Source organism: Mytilus californianus, unplaced genomic scaffold (assembly GCF_021869535.1).
Source record: "Mytilus californianus isolate M0D057914Y unplaced genomic scaffold, xbMytCali1.0.p SCAF_5, whole genome shotgun sequence".
NCBI classification, from domain to species: Eukaryota; Metazoa; Mollusca; class Bivalvia; order Mytilida; family Mytilidae; genus Mytilus; species Mytilus californianus.
In genome coordinates this window covers 92,518,687-92,539,932 of record NW_026262701.1, presented here as the reverse complement: position 1 = coordinate 92,539,932, position 21,246 = coordinate 92,518,687, and the positions used below count along the sequence as shown (strand labels likewise).

Genomic DNA, 21,246 nt, shown 5'->3' with positions numbered 1-21,246 from the left:
AAAATATAAAGCCCATTTAGTGCTACATTTTACATTCTGATTCCCCTAAAGTGTGAGAAAAACCCATGGCAACCTTCTTGCATATTATTTTTTTTTAAAATACAAAACACAGCATTTATCCTAGTCAGCCATTTATATAACTGAAGTGTTTCAATAATAAGTCTTCTATATATGTGTTAAATTTGATACTACTATGTAGATATCTAAATTTTGTTTAAGTCAAGTTGAAAGTAACATTGCTTTAATCTCAATGTAAGCAATCATTAAATGATAATATATATATTAAACATATATTCTAAGTCTCTGATTTTAAAGGATGAAACTGAAACAAAAAAAAGAATTTCCTTTACCTCACTTGGTCTTTAACTTGCCTGCATTATATGACTTGCACATCTTCAATAAAATGCAAACATTTTATTTAAATAGAAAGTACACAAAAAATTCAATTTTTATAGCAAATGTTATTTAATATGCAATACATAATCATCACCTAAGGTATGGTGCTCTTGATTGTCCATTTTCATCTAATCCAAAAAATTTATCAGCTCTTAAACCATCTGCAGAAAACAGTACTAGACGGCTGGCAGCAGGTTTCTGAGGGGATACATGTGGAGTCATTCCATGAACAAGAGGTGATGTGAAGTAAATGTCAAATATTGAGTAAAAAAACACCAAGTGGGTAAACAACCCAGCCAGTACCAAACATATTGTATCCGTGTTCATCCTAAAAAATATAGACACACTGTTAATCACATGTTGTTATTATGTTTGTCCTTGAAAAAAATAATTATATAAACATGTTAAACATAAAGAAAATTGCACAAAACAAATCTACTATAAGCTACTGCTAACAATATATAACTACATGTATGTTTATCTGTCTTTATAGTTCCTTGTATAACAATACAGCTAACTTTATTTAGACTGAGTTATCTGCCTTTTACACAACTACATGTATGTGTGCCGTTTTGTTATAGAAGGAACTTGCACACAAGACACAGAAATCATATTTCTGAACTTGAATTGTACATTAATTGAGTTAAAATTATAGAATTTATCATCATTATTAGACCACATAAAATAGAACTTTCGTAAAAATATCAAGGTGTTTTCAGATATTTTGGGTACCAATTCTTCCCAAACCTGTTTAAAGCATAGGGAAAGAAAAGGTATATGTTTTTTCTATATGCTTATAGACGATTAACGGGCCACATATCTGACCTGTAGTTATGTCCCTATACACAAGATCCTAATTTAAATTTTATGATGACATGCCTTGGAGTCATGTGTGGGAATACATGTATGCGTAATAGATTATTGTGACATAAAGATATTTGCTTTGTGATGTTAATTTTTTCTGGGAAAACGCACCAATTGAAAGATCATGTATGGTTTAAAGGCACAGTTTATAAAAATAAGGAGATGTGGTATGATTGCCAATGAGACAACTATCCACCAAAGTTCAAATGAAGTGGATGTAAGCAATTATAGGCAACCGTACAGCCTTCAAAAATGAGAAAAACCCATACCATATTGTCGGCTATAAAATGGCCCAACATGAAAAATATGAAACAATTCAATTGAGAAAACTAACAGCCTAATTGACATGATTTATAACAAAACAATTTATAAAAAAACAAATATGACAGACATGAATCAACAACAACCAATGAACTACAGGCTCCTGACTTGGGACAGGCACAAAAAGAATTTGTTAGTTGTTTAGCAGACAGGGGACTTACTTCAATGAGTGATTAAGAAATCACCGATTCAAGTTACATTTTTCCAGAAATGTTGGAAGTAAGAGTTGTCTTTCTTTAATAATCACCAACTTAAGTAGTACAAATAAATCACTAGACTAAGTGATTTAATTTTATTGTAGCTTTAAATATATAAAACTAATGATCCAGGGACTAATTATGTTATTAAAATTATCAGAACCAACATCTGTGTTTATACATTTGTACATGTAGGATCACCGGTCATGTTAGGTGATGACCTTGTACTAAATCTGAGATAATGACATGAAAATCACTTGTTTAAGTATCATACCTCTAGTTTCTTAAAAGAAAATCACTTCTTTAAGTATTATTATTTTAATTACCCCCACTAATTTCAACACCCCCCGAACACTGAAATTTTGACTGTTTAGTGTTATTGTGTTTTGGAATGGGTGCAGGCTGTTTCGTAACCTGGTCGTTTCGTAACTAGTCGATTCGTAACTTACTAGGTCGTTTCGTACCTGAGACGTTTTGTAACCTTACATCAATATATAATAACAATATGAGTCGTAGGTTACGTAAAAAATAATAAAAAGACTTATTGATGTATATATATATATATATATCTATATTTATTTATCAGATAATTGATTGCACATAATTTTACACTTTACAAGTACAGTTTTGCACACATGCGAATAGAACAGAAGAATTTAAATTGTCCATCATCATTTAGATGTACCTCGTCTTTATCAAAGTATTTAGTCTTCTGCCACGTGATTTGATGTCTCCAATACTTGACACCACTCATCTTTATGTTGCTTAGTTCTTTATTTATCTTCTTTTTTTTCTATCATAAGTTGTTTCTTTCATGTTTCTTGTTTTTAGTCTGATGCAGATAATTTGTCACAGATGTCATTCTCTCCAATCTGTATGAAAACAAAGTCTGGTTTAAATTTCTTCACTATGTGGAGATCAAAATGTCTCAATGACTGTACTTTTCTCCCGCCTACCCTGTGAAGCTTTGTTTCGACAGAACTTGATAAGTCGGATTGCGTTCTTAACATCCAATTTTCCAGTCTTCGGATGAAACTGTGACCGATCACAAGTACTTTGGGCTTATTTACTGTTAGTGACATATTTGGCGTTTATAGATGAATGAAAAGGAGTAAAAAAAAACTGCTATTATACCATTAAGTGAACGGATGAAAAATCAGGCTTTATGCCTGTATAAACATGCAAACAAAGGACAACATAGTGATGTATCTGAAAGGAAGAAAAAGAATAGAGTAAGATAAAGTATTCTAAAAAAAAAAAAACCTTTAAACTCCGCCAACGCCGGTCCCCAGCCCGGGTGAAAAAGGAGGAGGGTCAGTGTTTTCCCTAGGCTGTTCAAGCATTGCGGTACCGCTACGCATAAATTTCGACCGCCATGCTTTCATCATTGCCGCAATGCATCCCGCTATGTGTGAAAATTATAACTGTGTAAAATATTTATTATCGATTTCGAAAGTGAAGTGACAAGTGACCACACTCCACATGTGTTTTAAACTCATCCGACTGATAATTGGATGCATCACGTCGCGCATGCCGGGATTTTACAACCTTCTTGATTAGTTGGTTATATCGAGACTTCGGTTACATAATAGAAGTTGCCAGTTAGCTGATAAATAAATAGTCAGATTAATCTCCAATGCATATCTTTCTGTGCTAAATAAAAAGTTTAACCTTTTCCAGTATAAATTTCACCTTAAAACGGGTGTTTGACATGATCGTTATTTTACTGCGATCTTTAAAAAGTAGAAATTAAAAATTTGGTATAGTCTCTGGTATTATAAAATAAAACTAACGTAATTTCACCGGGAATGGACAAAACTTTTGTATAATAAAGTTTCGCAGTTTTTTCATCAGCTATATTTACATCGATGAATTATTTTTTGATTGGTCACAACAATCAGTTATTTTTAGATTAGTCGCGGTTGATTATTATATCAAAGAATACACATCACAGCCACCGGGCCGAGAAAAAGACGTGTTTTATGAAATATTTAAAAGATTTGATAGAAAAACTTTCAAAACATACGTAGATATTTACGGAAATATTGTTTTTAATAAACTTGTGTTGTTCTACTTTTATTTGAATGGGTCACATGAAGCTTAAGTGTAGCGGATTCATTTGCCGTTTTTTACACAAGTGGGGCTAAATTTCTTTCACTTCGGCAAGATAGGATTTTTACAATTATGAAGCGTTCTAAATAAATCGGACAGGGATGTATTTAAAAACAATAGTTACAAATTGTCATGAAATAAAATGTCAGCTTAGCTTCCAAACAATGTCATCCGTATGTCCGTTTGTCAGGTATTCTTTATTGACGACTTCTGTAATTAACGCAATAAACTTTGTTTTATTGTTTCCTGTAAAATCTCTGTGAAGCAATGATGACATTCAAAGTTTTATTTAACAACTTGCTGTTCCAAGATGCTGAAACCATTCTATCAGCAAACTGAGGACACTGTTAGTGAAAGAATGTAAAGACATGACATTTAGGCAGACAATGAACAAAGTTGCCAGTCTTGGAACTTTGTATCCTTGTCTGTCTAAGTATGCAGTATTGAGTCTTCCATTGCCAGTTTCAACAGCTGATTGTGAAAGGTGTTTTTCATGCTTAAACAGAGTTAAAACACCTTTGAGAAAAAGAATATGCCAAAAAAGTGCTGAATTGCTTAATGCATATATCAATTGAAGGACCAAAGGAGGAAGATTTTGATTTTGAAAAATGTGTGGTGACCTTTGGAAAGTTGAAACAGAGGAAGATATCAACAAAATAATGTGTAGGCCTACATGGCATTATTTTGTAAATAACTATTACAGACTGGATTATTTTTATTATTGTTTATTAAGTCTTCCTCTCATCTGTAATAAATACTTTAAAGTTCCATGACTTATATGAATTGCTGTACCTATAATAAAACAATTAGATTGGTATATGGCTTTAAACATATAAATTATGTAGTGTTACTAATTCTGGAAAAAGAAGCGTCGCGCGCCGCGTTGCAAATTCACCATGGACCCACCATGCATGAAAAATTTTCTAGGGAAGACACTGAGGGTTATGCAATTGCATGTAAAAGTGAAAAAAAAGGAGAATTATTATTTTTTCTCAGGTCGTGTGCCATTAATCTACTTAATTACTTTTTATTACCTGTCATTAGTTGTCATAAAACCATTAAAGCTGTCACCGAGCATAATTAACCAATTAGCCAATAATTAAAAAGATTTAAGAAAGTTTTAAATTAAAAATATTACAATAATTCAATATTGTTATTATTCATGTTATTAGATGAACAATTTGATCATTTTTAAATAATAACCTTAACTGTTTCATTTAAACTAATTAAGTTAAACTAACACTTTATAACCATATATAATTACACCAGGTACGAAACGTCTAAGTTACAAAACAACGTAGTTACGAATCAACCAGGTACGAAACGACCAGGTTACGAAACGACATGCATTCTTTGGAATATATGCAATAGAAGAGGTGCAGTTATTGACAAAAATTCAGAACATCAGAATAGAAAAGGGTAATTTTCGAAGTATACACCAGAAACTATCTGTGTCTGTGGGTATATTTTTTCATTAGTAAATTATCTTACAAAAAAATTTGATTTGAACTTTGGTCAAAGGTTTTCTTCTTGTCTACTGACATTTCTACATTATTTTCTGGTACAAAATTGAGCCGTTGGCGACCATCTTTCTTCTTTCCATTCATGATATTAGAGTTATCATGTCAATCGACTTCAGAAAACTTTGAGTGCAAAACAGATAGTGCAAATGCCGATAATATTACCTCCCTTGCTTTGTTTATTTCATTTCTCTTTTTAAAACGAAGACTTTCATTGGTCCAAGTAATATTCCTGTCCAATCAGCAACGCTGATATAACTTGACTCTGGAAAGTATTAATTTACTTCCGGGATTGGATATTGAAAATAGAAAATAGGCGATATGACTTCTGGAGTGAAAATGGGACAGATAGAATGGGCAATGTGGGCAAATGAACAAGCCATCGTTAGCTCTTCTAGTAAGAATGTATAAATTATATAACAACAGTCAACACACACTGTAATTCAGGATATTTCTTTCTTTTTGGATGAGATCATGATTTTGACTTTACATCCTGGTTGAAATTGTAGGCAATCATGGGCAGTAAGTACTGCCCGCAGTACCTACTGTCTCAACAATACTAATCAAGTGGTCAATACTGGACAATCCTGATCGGTTGACATTTCCAAGGTGGTCTTTTACTACTAGTTCAACTGAATATATGGACTTGATGGAAAAATTATACAGGGAAATATTTAAACTTTTTCCCTTTTTTATGATTCAGTTTGGGTGCAGGTCGTTTCGTAACCTGGTCGTTTCGTAACTAGTCGATTCGTAACTTAACTAGGTCGTTTCGTACCTGAGACGTTTTGTAACCTTATATCAATATATAATAACAATAAGAGTAGTAGGTTACGCAAAAAGTAATAAAAAGACTTAGTGATGTATGTGTATATATATATCTATATTTATTTATTAAATAATTAATTGCACATAAATTTACACTTTACAAGTACAGTTTTGCACACATGCCAATAGAACAGAAGAATTTGAATTGTCCATCATCATTTAGATGTACCCCGTCTTTATCAAAGTATTTAGTCTTCTGCCACGTGCTTTGATGTCTCCAATACTTGACACCACTCATCTTTATGTTGCTTAGTTCTTTATTTATCTTCTTTTTTTTTCTATCATAAGTTGTTTCTTTCATGTTTCTTGTTTTTAGTCTGACGATGTTGGAGCCTATAACTACAGAAGGTACACCTAAGCGCTTGACATCTTTTGCGAGTTGTACAATCTCTGATGCTGTGTGTGATGCAGATAATTTATCACAGATGTCATTCTCTCCAATCTGTATGAAAACAAAGTCTGGTTTAAATTTCTTCACTATGTGGAGATCAAAATGTCTCAATGACTGTACTTTTCTCCCGCCTACCCCGTGAAGCTTTGTTTCGACAGAACTTGATAAGTCGGATTGCGTTCTTAACATCCAATTTTCCAGTCACTTACATTTATTTAATTTAACCACGCCTAGTAATTTATCAATTTAATTCAAATTAAATTTATTCAAAGTATTTCACTACTGATTGCTTTTTTGTGTAGTTATTAAACATATATCAGAAAGATTGATTGCCATTATAACTGTAAATTAATTTTTATTAATTAAATTCTTAAACTTTAGATTAATTAAATGGCTTACGTTGTGCAAGTGGTAATTGCAAGCAGTAAAAGTTATGATCACATAGCTTGAATGTTAAAACAACAATTAATTTCTCTTCCTATCATACGCTTGGTATACGCAATTGTTAAATTAAATAATAACTTTAACTTTTTCATTTAAACTAATTAATTTAAACTAACACTTTATAACCATATATAATTACAAAAGTTACGAAACGTCTCAGTTACAAAACAAGGTAGTTACGAATCGACCAGGTACGAAACGACCAGGTTACGAAACGACGTGCATTCTTCAGTTTATATAAATTAATGTTATTGGTATGTTTTTATAAGATATTAAAAAAAACATTAGTTATATCTAATATGCACAGTCATTATGTTATGATATTGTATACTTATGAAATATATAAAATGACCATACTAGTTATATAAATAAATGTCAACATGTATAAATCAAGACATATTTTCTTGAAGATGTATGATTTTTACATGTACAATGAAAACAAAATCACAAGCTCATTCAAATATATATTTCTTTTTTCCCAACATTGTAAGTATATTGCATATAGCATGTATAGTATATACATGAGCTTGCGCACTAACATAACTAAGGGTTTTTTAATTCTTTAAGGTCAATGATTTAAAAACAATGAAGTTGATGGTCTCCTTATAGCCTCTAAGTAAGAAGTTTCATTAAAATAGGTATATTTGTTTCAGCAGTCCTCATATCATTACTTCATGGTCTTCTTATAGCCTCTAAGTTTTGAAATTCCATTTAAACTGATGATTTGTTTCAGCAGTTTTAATTTCATTACTTTTCTTTATTCTGTGATTTTTCAGTTATAATATTAGGAGGAATACTTGGAGTTGCTGGATTTTTTAAAGGATGGGAAATTGGAATTTATGCCATGTATCCTTGTTTGTAATGTACATTGAATACACTTTTACACACACATGGAATTTTCACAATAATCCTGAAAATGTATGTAAAAAACCCATACTTAACTTGTTCTTATCAAACTACATCAACATTGGACACCAAAGTCCTCTGGAAAAATTAAACGTGTAAACAAAGACAAATAATTACATATTAAACAATGGTATGAATAACCTGATTTGGTACATGCTCAAAATGTCTGGTTGTCCATCGGAATTTTGCTGTAAATTAGTTGATGAAACTGTGGTCATTCAAAAGACATTCATATGCCTACATTTCTCCTAAAAACCTTTTAAAAGTTGGCAGACTTGTAATATAATAGGCCTCTGAAAAAAGAGGTCCTACAACATTTTAATCTTTATATATGGTTTCAGATAAAATTACACCATCCAGTAAAGCCTGGTTTTGATTCTGATTTTCTCATTATTGAATATGAAACAATGAGTTTGTTTGTTTTGATCACCCTCTTCTAATGTAGCCTTTATTTTTAATAGAACCAACATTTATTTTTCATCAAATTGAAACCTTATTTCTGAAAAGGTAGTTTATTTTTTCAAAGACACTTTCTAACACAGAATCAACCCCAGGTTTTAAGTTAATGTAATTTTGTAGTTACTAAACTAAAAGACCTAAAAAAGAAAAAAATACCTGCCTATGAACTTTCTTAACTAATACTAAGTATAGCTGGTGTACTGGTATTTATATTTGAATATCCAAGAGGTAAAAGGTTGAATGGCAGAACACAAGAGAGAATGTAAGTATATGTACTATAGTATACCAGTATAAAGTTGTTATATTTTAATGTTAAATTATTTGCTTAAAACAGGACTTGAAACTATCTTGTCAATTCTTACAAGTGAGTTTTGATATACATTTGTAGTTATCACTTATCATTTAGTAGATTGCTACTTATATATACCTGTATAACAGGTAATTCACTTATCTTTTAGTAGATTGCTACTTATATATACCTGTATAACAGGTAATTCACTTATCATTTAGTAGATTGCTACTTATATATACCTGTATAACAGGTAATTCACTTATTATTTAGTAGATTGCTACTTATATATACCTGTATAACAGGTAATTCACTTATCATTTAGTAGATTGCTACTTATATATACCTGTATAACAGGTAATTCACTTATCATTTAGTAGATTGCTACTTATATATACCTGTATAACAGGTAATTCACTTATCATTTAGTAGATTGCTACTTATATATACCTGTATAACAGGTAATTCACTTATCATTTAGTAGATTGCTACTTATATATACCTGTATAACAGGTAATTCACTTATTATTTAGTAGATTGCTACTTATATATACCTGTATAACAGGTAATTCACTTATCATTTAGTAGATTGCTACTTATATATACCTGTATAACAGGTAATTCACTTATCATTTAGTAGATTGCTACTTATATATACCTGTATAACAGGTAATTCACTTATCATTTAGTAGATTGCTACTTATATATACCTGTATAACACTTATCATTTAGTAGATTGCTACTTATATATACCTGTATAACAGGTAATTCACTTATCTTTTAGTAGATTGCTACTTATATATACCTGTATAACAGGTAATTCACTTATCATTTAGTAGATTGCTACTTATATATACCTGTATAACAGGTAATTCACTTATCATTTAGTAGATTGCTACTTATATATACCTGTATAACAGGTAATTCACTTATTATTTAGTAGATTGCTACTTATATATACCTGTATAACAGGTAATTCACTTATCATTTAGTAGATTGCTACTTATATATACCTGTATAACAGGTAATTCACTTATCATTTAGTAGATTGCTACTTATATATACCTGTATAACAGGTAATTCACTTATCATTTAGTAGATTGCTACTTATATATACCTGTATAACAGGTAATTCACTTATCATTTAGTAGATTGCTACTTATATATACCTGTATAACAGGTAATTCACTTATTATTTAGTAGATTGCTACTTATATATACCTGTATAACAGGTAATTCACTTATTATTTAGTAGATTGCTACTTATATATACCTGTATAACAGGTAATTCACTTATCATTTAGTAGATTGCTACTTATATATACCTGTATAACAGGTAATTCACTTATCATTTAGTAGATTGCTACTTATATATACCTGTATAACAGGTAATTCACTTATCATTTAGTAGATTGCTACTTATATATACCTGTATAACAGGTAATTCACTTATTATTTAGTAGATTGCTACTTATATATACCTGTATAACAGGTAATTCACTTATTATTTAGTAGATTGCTACTTATATATACCTGTATAACAGGTAATTCACTTATCATTTAGTAGATTGCTACTTATATATACCTGTATAACAGGTAATAAAGGGAAATTCAAAATTTTGATGTTTGACAACTTGAATACAGTCTAATGCTCTAGAATGTATATTCTCTCTTTCTGTAGTAAACTTCTTCTTAGACAAATTGCTTTTTACAACTTTCAAGTACCTGTTATCCTTTAAAATTGTATTATAAAATGTTTATATGCAGCATGTGCAATGAACAATGCATTCCAGGGGCGTAGCTACCCGGAGGCACGGCACCACGTCGTTTTCACAAAAAAAAAAAAAAAAAAAAAAGAGAGAGAGAGAGTGAGGGAACATATAGGAATTGGTCTTTCTATGTATGCATTTTAAAAACTACACAAAGAATAAAAGCAAGAGGAATAGACATGAAGCGGAATTTTTAATCATGTAAGACATGTATGTGTACGATAAATACATACAACTGGTGTAAACTTAGAGGAACTTTTTATATTACGGGCATTGTTTAGAAAATACCTATGTAAGTTGTTGGTACCACAACCATACCATATACTCGCTTTGAGTGTAAAAAAAAAACATAATCCCTCTAGGATTAACAAAAAAACTTGAAAATTATTATTTTCCGCTTCGCCCCAAAGCACACATCTTACTAGAATGAAGACTCTTCAACTCATATCGATCCGGGAATAATGACTGTAATCTTGTGAACTAGTTCAATATTGACTAAGTATGTAGGTCTTGACAACACGAATAGTTCATTTTCACATCACGTCAACGTATCTCGTCCTGTGTGCATGTAATATTTGCTACCGGACATTAATAACCTTTCAATCAATCAATAGTTTCCGTATACTAGTAGGAGAGAAGTTGGAACTGTTATAAAAAAAAAAGTACACATTTTCCAGTACATGTTTCACATTTTTATCTATTTTACAAAAAAAAATCTTTTATATAGATTCGATAATTCGAAGTGTTAATTCTAACTCGTTTTACTGGACTATTAGGTCATTCAATTTTAAAAAGAACTGTCTATCCGAGTAGGACACTAAACTGCTGCTTCTTGTTCGAAAGATACACCAAACTTTTATTACACGTATCTTCACTGTTATCATCTAGATATTGCCATACAACTGGTCGAATGCATATGCATTTGTTAATTAGCTGGCTAATTAAAAACACAGATCATGAAAAAGATCGTGATCAAAGTACCATTTACTCTGAAAAAGTTCATTAATTTCAACTTTGAATATTCCTAACTACGTAAAATTCGAAATTCCCATCTCTCTCTTGTAGAGTTTACCCACAAAATTTTTAAACATCTAAATACATATGTTAAGCAAAATATATGAGAATGTGTCCACCAAGTATTTGGTATCCATGATGTTTTGCTAACAGAAACTCCACATATAGTATTGTGTTTATGTTTATTGTTTGTTTTTTTAAATCTACTTTGCTCAATACAAATACTAGCATATGGAACAAATCTCCGTGATTTTAAAAGCTTTCACGTACAAAAAACGCAAGCGACAATGTTAAGTCTTCATTCTACTCGAAGTTAAACAAATAGTTGACCAAAAAACCACAACAAAAATGTCCAAGTTTTATTTCGGTTGTGATTGTTTTGAAACGCTATATTGCAGCCCCCAGAACCCTCGCCCTATAGTTTGTGATTCCACTTCATTAAGAAGGTAGCTACGCCCCTGCATTCTTCTAAAATAAACATAGAAAATGATATAACAGCTGCACAAAATAAATACAGGATCACTCCATTGGATGTACAGATCAGAAAACAGGGAGTTTTGAATATGAAGTGCTTACTATTTCTTCATGTCCACAATTGACAGGTGGAAAGGCAAATATTTGTGGTGGTTTTTTTTATGACCAACATTGTTTACTTTTACAGGACTCTTCCTGAATACATGTTGGTATTTTATAATCAATCTCATTTAAAAGTTTAAGTGATTACATTGTATATATTCTAGGTTTCAGAAATACTTTACGAAACTTTTGAGCTGCTGTGGGCCTGTGTCCAGGAATTATTTTGTAAGATTTGTCATGCATTTAATGTAAGTACAACATATAAGCTATGAATAGATATGTCAACTATCAAACCATCTAACATTTTACATTATGAAATAGCCACTACATGGAGACTATTAATCTGTAAGAATGGATAACATTTCCTTTACTTTCATGCTGTATCCTTATTATTCCAGAAAGAGTGCAATGATGGACTTTTAAACAACTTACTGAATATTTTGCTGACTATGTATGATAATGTTTTAACAACATAGTACTTTTTAGATGTTTATCTCTTTTAAAAATCCAACTGTTTCTCCATAGGGAGGTTATCTCCCCTATAGGATTAAATATTTATTTTTCATAATCTCTGTACCAAAGTTTTTTTATATTATCCACAATAAAAGCAGTTACCTCCTTTGTTGCCCTGATTTTATATTATTTTTACTGTTTTCTTCCTTACAAGATTCACAACAACAGAAGTGACCTCCCTTGAACGACTGATATTATATTTTTCAGGCTGTGTTTTACACTAAGAACAAATAATAGACGTTATTTCCTTGAATTACTAACTTTGTTTTTTTTCAGTTTGCATAAACCACTAATTTTTTTTCATAAGATAAGGCTTCTTTATTTTTTATACCATGATTTTAGATCCATAATAACTGCAGTTGCCTCCCTTGAATAATTTGTTTTATATTTTCAGACTGTGTATACCAATGTGTTTTATACTAGCTACAATAATGGGAGGAATCTCTTTATTTACGACTGCAATGATTTATTTAGTGGTATGTTATCAACTATAATGAGATTAATGCAAGATTTACTGATAACAAGTACTATAAATGCAGTCAGTTTTACAATGAGTGAATAAACTTTCAAATCAAGTATACACTAACAAATATTACCAAAACAGGAACATGTTTAGTGAATCGTAAAATCATGGTCAAAACCCTTATTTTGCAAATGATTTAAAATGAACACATCATAATCATCACGTGTACTAAATTTCCAGTTGTTGTGAATACAACTTCATGGTAAAAGAGAAGCAAAAGATACCAAAGTGACATTCAAAATCATAAGCCAAAAATAAAGTGACAACGCCATGGCCAAAAAGGAAAAAGACAAACAGTACACAAAACACAACATAGAAAACCAAAGACTGAGCAACACGAACCCCAACAAAAATGGGGGGTGATCTCAGGTGCTTTGGAAGGGTATACTACCTTTGCAAAAACCTGAACCTGATAAGGGATGGATGACTAGTGGGATACAGAGACCAGAAAACATAATGCACCCTACTATTGTAGGTGCTGCAAAAATGCATTGCTATGTTATTTAAAATTCTTAAATAATATGGATGAATACTAATGGTTTAATAAAATGCTTAACTATTTCTGTAATAACTGCTGTAATATAAAATAAATGGAGAATGTGTCCATGGGACACAGATGATGCCCCTGCTTGCACATAACTTTATAAAGGGACATAACTTGAGAACGGTCAAAATTCAAACTTGATCTGTGTTTTGTGGTTATCAGTATTGTGTATAAGTTTCACAACATTTGGTTGAGGCAAACTGAAGTTAGAGAATGGAAATGAAATTTGAAAATTCAACAATTTTTCCATACATAAAGTGACATAACTCCAGAAAGGTAACAGTGAAGCCACCCAAATTCAAACTTGTTCTGTGTTTTGTGGTAATTAGCATTGTGTATTAGTTTCATAATATTTGGTTGAGGCAATCTAAAGTTAGAGAACAGAAACCAATTTTGGGACGTACGTATGGACAAGGGTAACACTTAAAAAAATATGCCAGAGAATAAAGAGGAATGTTTTAAAGAGTGACTGTTTGGATTTTCTTATAGGCAGCTTTTAAAGGAGAAGAATGGAAACCAGTAGGTTTAGAAGAAAAGACAGAAAGTACAGCTAAAAAAGATGCTAAATCATTCCGACAACCAAAGATGCCCCCTCCCAGAGCTCCTCCTTCAGCCAACCAAATCTAATCTCAAGGATTAAAAGGATTAAAGCTGAGGGTATTTTCTGACTAAGTGTCTTCACAAAGAAATAGATATTTGCAATGTATGGTATAATTTAAACAAAAGAAAAAAGTGTAAACCTGAGATATTACCAGTACTATATATATACTGCATTTTCTCATTATATATTTTTACAATCACTTCATAAAATTTTACCCATATATATGTATCATTTAGTTTTTCACAATTGATTGTTTACATCAATCTGTCTTTTTTTTTTTTTTTATCATTAAGATTAAGATAGATGTAAAAATGAAAAGAACAATTAATGGCTTATTTATTTATTGTTTTACTATTGATATATAAAAGGCATGGTTTTGTTACAAACATTTTTTTTTAATTCTATACTTTACAGAATATCTTAGGTTTTAAGCTCTTTCTTTAGTTGTGATTTTTTAAATTAGTTTTTAGTGTAATTTGCAACACAGAGTTAATATTCCCTGCAACCATGTAAACCAGAAAAAACATGCAGCAGTTTGCCGTAAGAAGTAGCAAATTATTTTCTTCAGCATTGTTAGAATATAAAATGATATAAAATTTTGATGCCCTAAAACAGGATGGTATACAGGGTTATTACATAGAAGAGTTACAAATTTAAATTTCAATAAAGAGATTTTTTTCGACTTGAACTTTTTTTTTATCTATATGCATGAAACACAGTCAATTACTTTATGGTAATTTAATTTTTATGCTGGTAGTACAAAATATAGATTTCTCAATTTTTTTTTTCAATTAACTCTTATTTATCTCAGGGTAAACATGCTATCTAGAGGTACATAATGTTTTTATACCGTTCCTGTTAAGTAATATTTTTCTCAAACCTTTCTGAACAGGTGTAACCAATATGCAATATCAGGGGAGTTAAGAGGGATATGAATGCTGTTTAGCATAGATGTTGTTTAACATTTTGGATACATCCCCTACTCGCTTTGATAAAATCTTCTGATTGGAAGCCTTAGTTCTGATTAAGGGCTCTAATTTATTTATTATAATTAATTTGTAGGATTTTGTTATGTTTAAAAACATGAAATGTGGTTTAATTGTTTAAGGGAGAATAATAATAGGTATAATACAATATCTAACAGTAAGGAGTCTCTTTTGTTGCGCCAATGTAGAATATCTTTAAATTTGTCACAGACATGTAAGGAAGAGAGAAGCCATGAGATGGCCTTTTTTTTTGCCCTGCCTATGATAAAAGATGGGCATTATTCTCCCGTCTCCTATCGGGTTAAAGTTTGGGATGAAAGTAGTCTGTGGTCTAGTCAACTTTGAAACTTACCCGTCTGGTATCGGGTTAAAGTTTGGGTTGAAAGTAGTCTGTGGTCACATCAACTTTGAAACTTAGCACACATGTTCATTTTGAATGTACTGATTAATTTACATTTTTTTTTGTACTTGCCAAATAAGGATTTTAACCAAGACTTCACAGTTCACTGTACATGGAAATGTAGTAGGTTAAAGCTTTGATTTAAGGTAGGTTAAAGTTTTGATTTAAAGTACTTTGTGGTCACCTCAACTGGAAACCTAGTGCACATGTTAATTATATGGTGAACTGTTTAATTTATCAGTCATATTAGGGTTTGGGAAATGTAAGTGCAAGCAGGTTATGGTGTCCTATGGACACATATTTTTGTTTTGGCCTTTTTTTAGCTCTTGAATGTTAAAATCAAAATGTGTTATAAATCTATCAACTATTATTAACCTGAAGTTCGCAGGGCATTCAAAGTAATAATACATTAAAATTTCTTACATATTTACTGTCAGTCCCTAATTTACCATAGTGAATTTGTCAACGTATATTTATTGAAATTTTATTCATCCTAACAGAAGTTCCTCTGGAAACTTTGTAATATACAATGGTATATGATCTGTTCCTGTTAAAAAAAATAATGATCCATGACATATTTAATATATTAAAAAAACCAGCGATATTGCTTTATTTTTTGACATCATCAAATGAATATTAAGAAAGGAAAAATGACTTTGCCCAGGAAGTTGTATGCTACAAGATGTGCTTTCTGAACAACTTGATGTAATTTATTTTCAGGGAAGAAGGGGGATAAAGCTGTTGTTAACCAAGTGATATTCATTAAATTATACTTTTGTAAACATGCAAATTATGACATTACTGTGACAGAGTAATTGACATTTTTGGAATTAATTGACAAGAACTCTTTTTTAGCATTTACAATTTTAATGTATTTCAAGTATTTAATTTTTTTAATTTGATTTCAGCTCCTATGTTTTTTTATAATAATAACTACTTTATAATAAATATTATTTGATTTAAATAAGTCAGATTGACATAGTTATGGATTCTAATTTATCAACACTGCCAATGTAAAATTTAAAATGGTGATTTTATTTTTCTTGAAGATTGGCAATGTAAAATTTCTTGCAGCTAACATTTATGCATCATTCATTATCAGTGGACATTTTGTGCAATAAGTCTTCCATTTTTTTAGTTTTAAATGTATTATGTTAATACTTCAATCCTCATAAGAATAAGCCAGTGTGGATACATAAGTAAACAAATATCTAGTTATGAATTAATGTTGAAAATCTCGTGTGAAGCAGAAAAGTAAAGTGGGATATAAAGTGCAAACATGGTTTGACATTAACTGTATGAGTAAGAGTATATTGTCAGTGTCAAACAATAGCTGCATCAGCATGAATTTAATTTGATAAAAATATCTTAGCTGAGCAGTCAGCATCAGCTTGTCATAATAACCTGTAAATTGGGAGAAACTATCATTTTAATTATATTTCTGTTGGTGAACATGTTGATTCATTTCAATTCTGTAATCTGGTGTGAAAAATGTGACTAGATTTACAGTACCTGATTTAGTTTCTATATTTTTTGATAATAATTATGAATGATCTTTGAAATAATATGGCTTCCTCCACCAATAAAAACTGGCAGCCATAAAATAGCCAAAAGTGCTGAAAGTGGCATTTAACACCAAAATAATCAATCAGTTATTGATATCAATATGTTTAATATGGTATCAAGTTTTGCATGTTTGGCTACCTCTACTGTAATATAGATACGGTAATCCAAATCACCATTGGTCTATTTCAATCACTTAATTTTAGATGTAAAATACGAAAAAGTCATTCCATCAAACTAAATTTTATGCAGTTTTTCTGTAAATCAGTTTATTTATTTCACATTAACTGATTCTGAAAGCATTTAACCGTTTAACTGACCTTTTTTTGTTTTGTTAAGAAATTGTTATATTCTTTGTTTCATGACATTTTTAAATGCAATAATCTTGCCTTGTTATATGATCATTGATACATTTATGTAGATATATACATGTATTTGAAATGTCTATTTTTATATTTTTTTAGAGAAAATATAAGAACAAAACAATATTTTTTGTTATTTTTTTATATTATTGCAATTCTAGTTACAAATAAACAATTGTATTGAAGATTTACCAGGTGTTGGTTCACTGTCGTTTGCAATTATAAGAATTGTATACACATAGCTTCTACCAGCAATAGCTAACACAATGGCCATTGGAGCTAATTTTATTATCAGCAATACAAGATCTACAAAAATATGTGTATGATTGATACAATTTACTGACACCTTGTCTTATATAAGGTATTGCCATACTTCTCACAGGAGTATAAAAGAGCCTTCAATGATGTTTTATGGGATCATTGTAAGGTCTTCATTTCCATTAGACAAGGTTCACCTGACCTTGACCACATTGCATGTAACAGCTTTCAAGATTAAAGTTTTAGGGTCAAGTCTGTATCTCAGATATGATAAGCAATAGGTCAACTATATTTGGTGTATGGAATTTGTAAGGTAAACATGTTTGTCTGGTAGATTTCATCTGAGCTTGACATCATATTCATAATTCATTGGTCAATGTTTAGTTTCATGGTTTTGGTCTTTTTTTAGGATACTATAAACAATAGGTCAACTATATTTGGTGTATATATATGGAATAATTGCAAGGTGTACATGTCTGTCTGGCAGGTTTCATCTGACCTAACTAATTTTCATGGTCTATTTTTCAATGTTTAGTTTTCTTGGTTATGTTTGCTCTCCAGATATTATAAGCAAATTAGGTCAAACATATATCTAGTGTTGAATGACTGTTAGGTGTACATGTCTGTATGGTAGGGTTCTTCTGATCTTTACCTCCTTTTCATGGTTCATTGGTTAATGTTAGGTTTTCCTGGTTTATATTAATCCATTTCTCAGATACTAGAAGCAATAGATTGGTGTATTGAATGATTGTAAGGTGTTCATGTTTGTTTGACAGGGTTCTTCTGACCTTGACCTCATTTTTATGGTTCATTTGTCAATTTCAGTTTTGCGGATTGAATCTGTTTCTCAGATACTATATGCAATAGGTTAATTGTATTTGGTGGCCGGAAATGATTGTAAAGGTGTTCATGTCTGTCTGGCAGGTTTTATCTGATCTTGTCCTCATTTTCATGGTTTATTGGTTAATGTTTTGTTAAAACAACAATCAAACCTGGTGCTCTAGTAGAGATATCTCTAATTAATGAACAGTTTAGGTTAATTTAGGTTACAATTATCAGCAGATTTTTAATGAAATTCAAAATTGGATAACTATAACCTCAAACTGCAATAAAAAAAATGAGTGTGCATTCCCATTAATAATGATTTTTAGCTCACCTGGCCCAAACCAAGTGAGCTTTTCTCATCACTTGGCGTCCGTCATCGTCGTCGTTAACTTTTTACATTTTGAACTTCTTCTAAAGAACCACTGAATGGAATGAAACCAAACATGGCATGAATGTTCCTTATGAGGTGCTGACCAAGTGTTGTTACTTTGTAGCTGATCCATCATCTAAGATGGCCGCCAGCCGGGACTTCGTTTAACATGGGACCCTATGGACAATACATACAAATGTCTTCTTTTAGAGAACCACTAAATGGAATGAAACCAAACATGGCATGAATGTTCCTTATGAGGTGCTGACCAAGTGTTGTTACTTTGAAGCCAATCCATCATCCAAGATGGCCACCAGGGGGGGACTTTGTTATACATGGGACCCTATGGACAATACATACAAATGTCTTCTTTTAGAGAACCACTGAATGCAATGAAACCAAACATTGCATGAATGTTCCTTATGAGGTGCTGACCAAGTGTTGTTACTTTGAAGCCGATCCATCAACCAAGATGGCTGCCAAAGGGGGACTTAGTTTAGCAAAGGACCTTATGGGAAATATATACAAATGTCTTCTTCTAGAAAACTGCTTAATGGATTGAAACCAAACATGGTATGAATGTTTCTTTTGAGGTGCTGACCAAGTGTGGTTACTTTGTAGCTGATTTGTCATTGTCCTTACAAAGTCATTTTCTACAATTTCAATGAATTTATTGGTAATTTCTGTAAACTTTTACAAAAGTCTTCTGCTTTTGATTAAATTATGGGGCCAATATTAAACCAAATTTGACCTCAATCATTATTAGGGTATCTGTTATGATTTATCTATTTTTACATGATTTCTAAAACCAAAGTAGAATCAGGTGAGTGACACAGGCTCTTGGGAGTCAATATAAGGTATAATGTGTCTTTTTTACCATACTGTATGGATTTTTCTCATTGTTGAAGGCCGTACGGTTGCCTTTAATTGCTTACATCCACTTCATTTGAACTTTGGTGGCTAGTTGTCTCATTGCTAATCATACCACATCTCCTTATTTTTTATGTATCTTTTGTAATGAACTGTGAACACCTCCATTTTGTTAAAGAAAAAATAAAGAAAAAAATATACTTAAAAATAGAATACCTATGTTGAAACAAAGAAATACCTAAAACAAGAAACCCACAGGTTCTTGTGGACAGGACAAATTATTTTGCCCTCCCCCCTTTATTCCAAAATCCATTATTTTTTGGTTTTCTTTTAATTTCAATTATTCTAATGTTTTTACTGTGTTAGACTAAATGAATATACTAGAAATAACTTTCGCTTACTATTTACTATATATTGCCAGTTTAATAGCCTCAGCAGTCGCTGGTAATACACATAGAGAGACCTAGCCATCTATTCATATTATTAGAAATCATGTACACAATCTTTCCATCACTTCAATTCCGAAAAGCTGTATCCTCACTGGTCATTACATACTAGTATAACAATTAGAAAAAAGACATGTCTTGGGTACAGATTGAATGATGTGAACAAATGCATTGTAACTGAGAGGAAGTGGACTTCTGCTTCACTTTCATCTGCCTTTTTCTTTTTCTTTATTTTTCTTTCCTCTTTCAATATGAAATAAAAGATAAGGGGATATTCAGGGTCAGATCAAATTCAAACTTTCCACTCAGAAAGTTCTGACTACATTTAAGATGGTCTAGAACCTTGATTTTCGAACATCATATTTTGCTTTCATTTTATTTATTTCAAAAGCTTGATTTTGTGTCATGGATGGATAATCCATATCATTTGTTTTTCTATACCATTAATAATGATTACATAGAGAACTTTCCATAAGCACAAGTTATGCTATATGTTCACCTCACTAAATTAGATATCACTAAACCAGTGGTTTTCAACTGGATAAGTGATTCTAAAAAATTAATCAAGATTTATTATATTTGACTGTTGGAACTATTGCTATTGGTGAAAAAATTAATCAAGATTTATTATATTTGACTGTTGGAACTATTGCTATTGGTGAAAAAATTAATCAAGATTTATTATATTTGACTGTTAGAATTATTGCTATTGGTGAAAAAAATAATCAATATTTATTATATTTGACTGTTGGAACTATTGCTATTGGTGAAAAAATTAATCAAGATTTATTATATTTGACTGTTAGAACTATTGCTATTGGTGAAAAAATAATCAAGGTTTATTATATTTGACTGTTAGAACTATTGCTATTGGTGAAAACATTAATCAAGATTTATTA

At 30.9% G+C, this 21,246-nt stretch overlaps 2 protein-coding genes across 2 annotated transcripts in view; one reads left to right on the top strand and one right to left on the bottom strand.

Moving 5' to 3' along the window:
* LOC127703293 (GPI ethanolamine phosphate transferase 1-like) overlaps nt 1-5,573 on the bottom strand; it is a 30,836-nt gene extending 25,263 nt beyond the window's left edge. The window contains exons 1-2 of the mRNA XM_052207816.1: nt 5,382-5,573; nt 491-724 (exon numbers count right to left, since the gene is read on the bottom strand). Coding sequence (XP_052063776.1) covers nt 491-724; nt 5,382-5,497 — 350 coding nt within the window. The 5' untranslated portion in view covers nt 5,498-5,573. The remainder of the gene's footprint in view (nt 1-490; nt 725-5,381) is intronic.
* Nucleotides 5,574-5,682: 109 nt separating this feature from the next.
* On the top strand, nt 5,683-14,489 carry LOC127703292 (cytochrome b-245 light chain-like). The gene is made up of 6 exons (XM_052207815.1): nt 5,683-5,807; nt 7,850-7,919; nt 8,626-8,700; nt 12,251-12,334; nt 12,994-13,075; nt 14,156-14,489. Exons 1-6 carry the CDS (start codon nt 5,732-5,734, stop codon nt 14,291-14,293), a joined length of 525 nt encoding a protein of 174 aa, XP_052063775.1. The 5' UTR covers nt 5,683-5,731; the 3' UTR covers nt 14,294-14,489.
* Nucleotides 14,490-21,246: the final 6,757 nt, after the last annotated feature.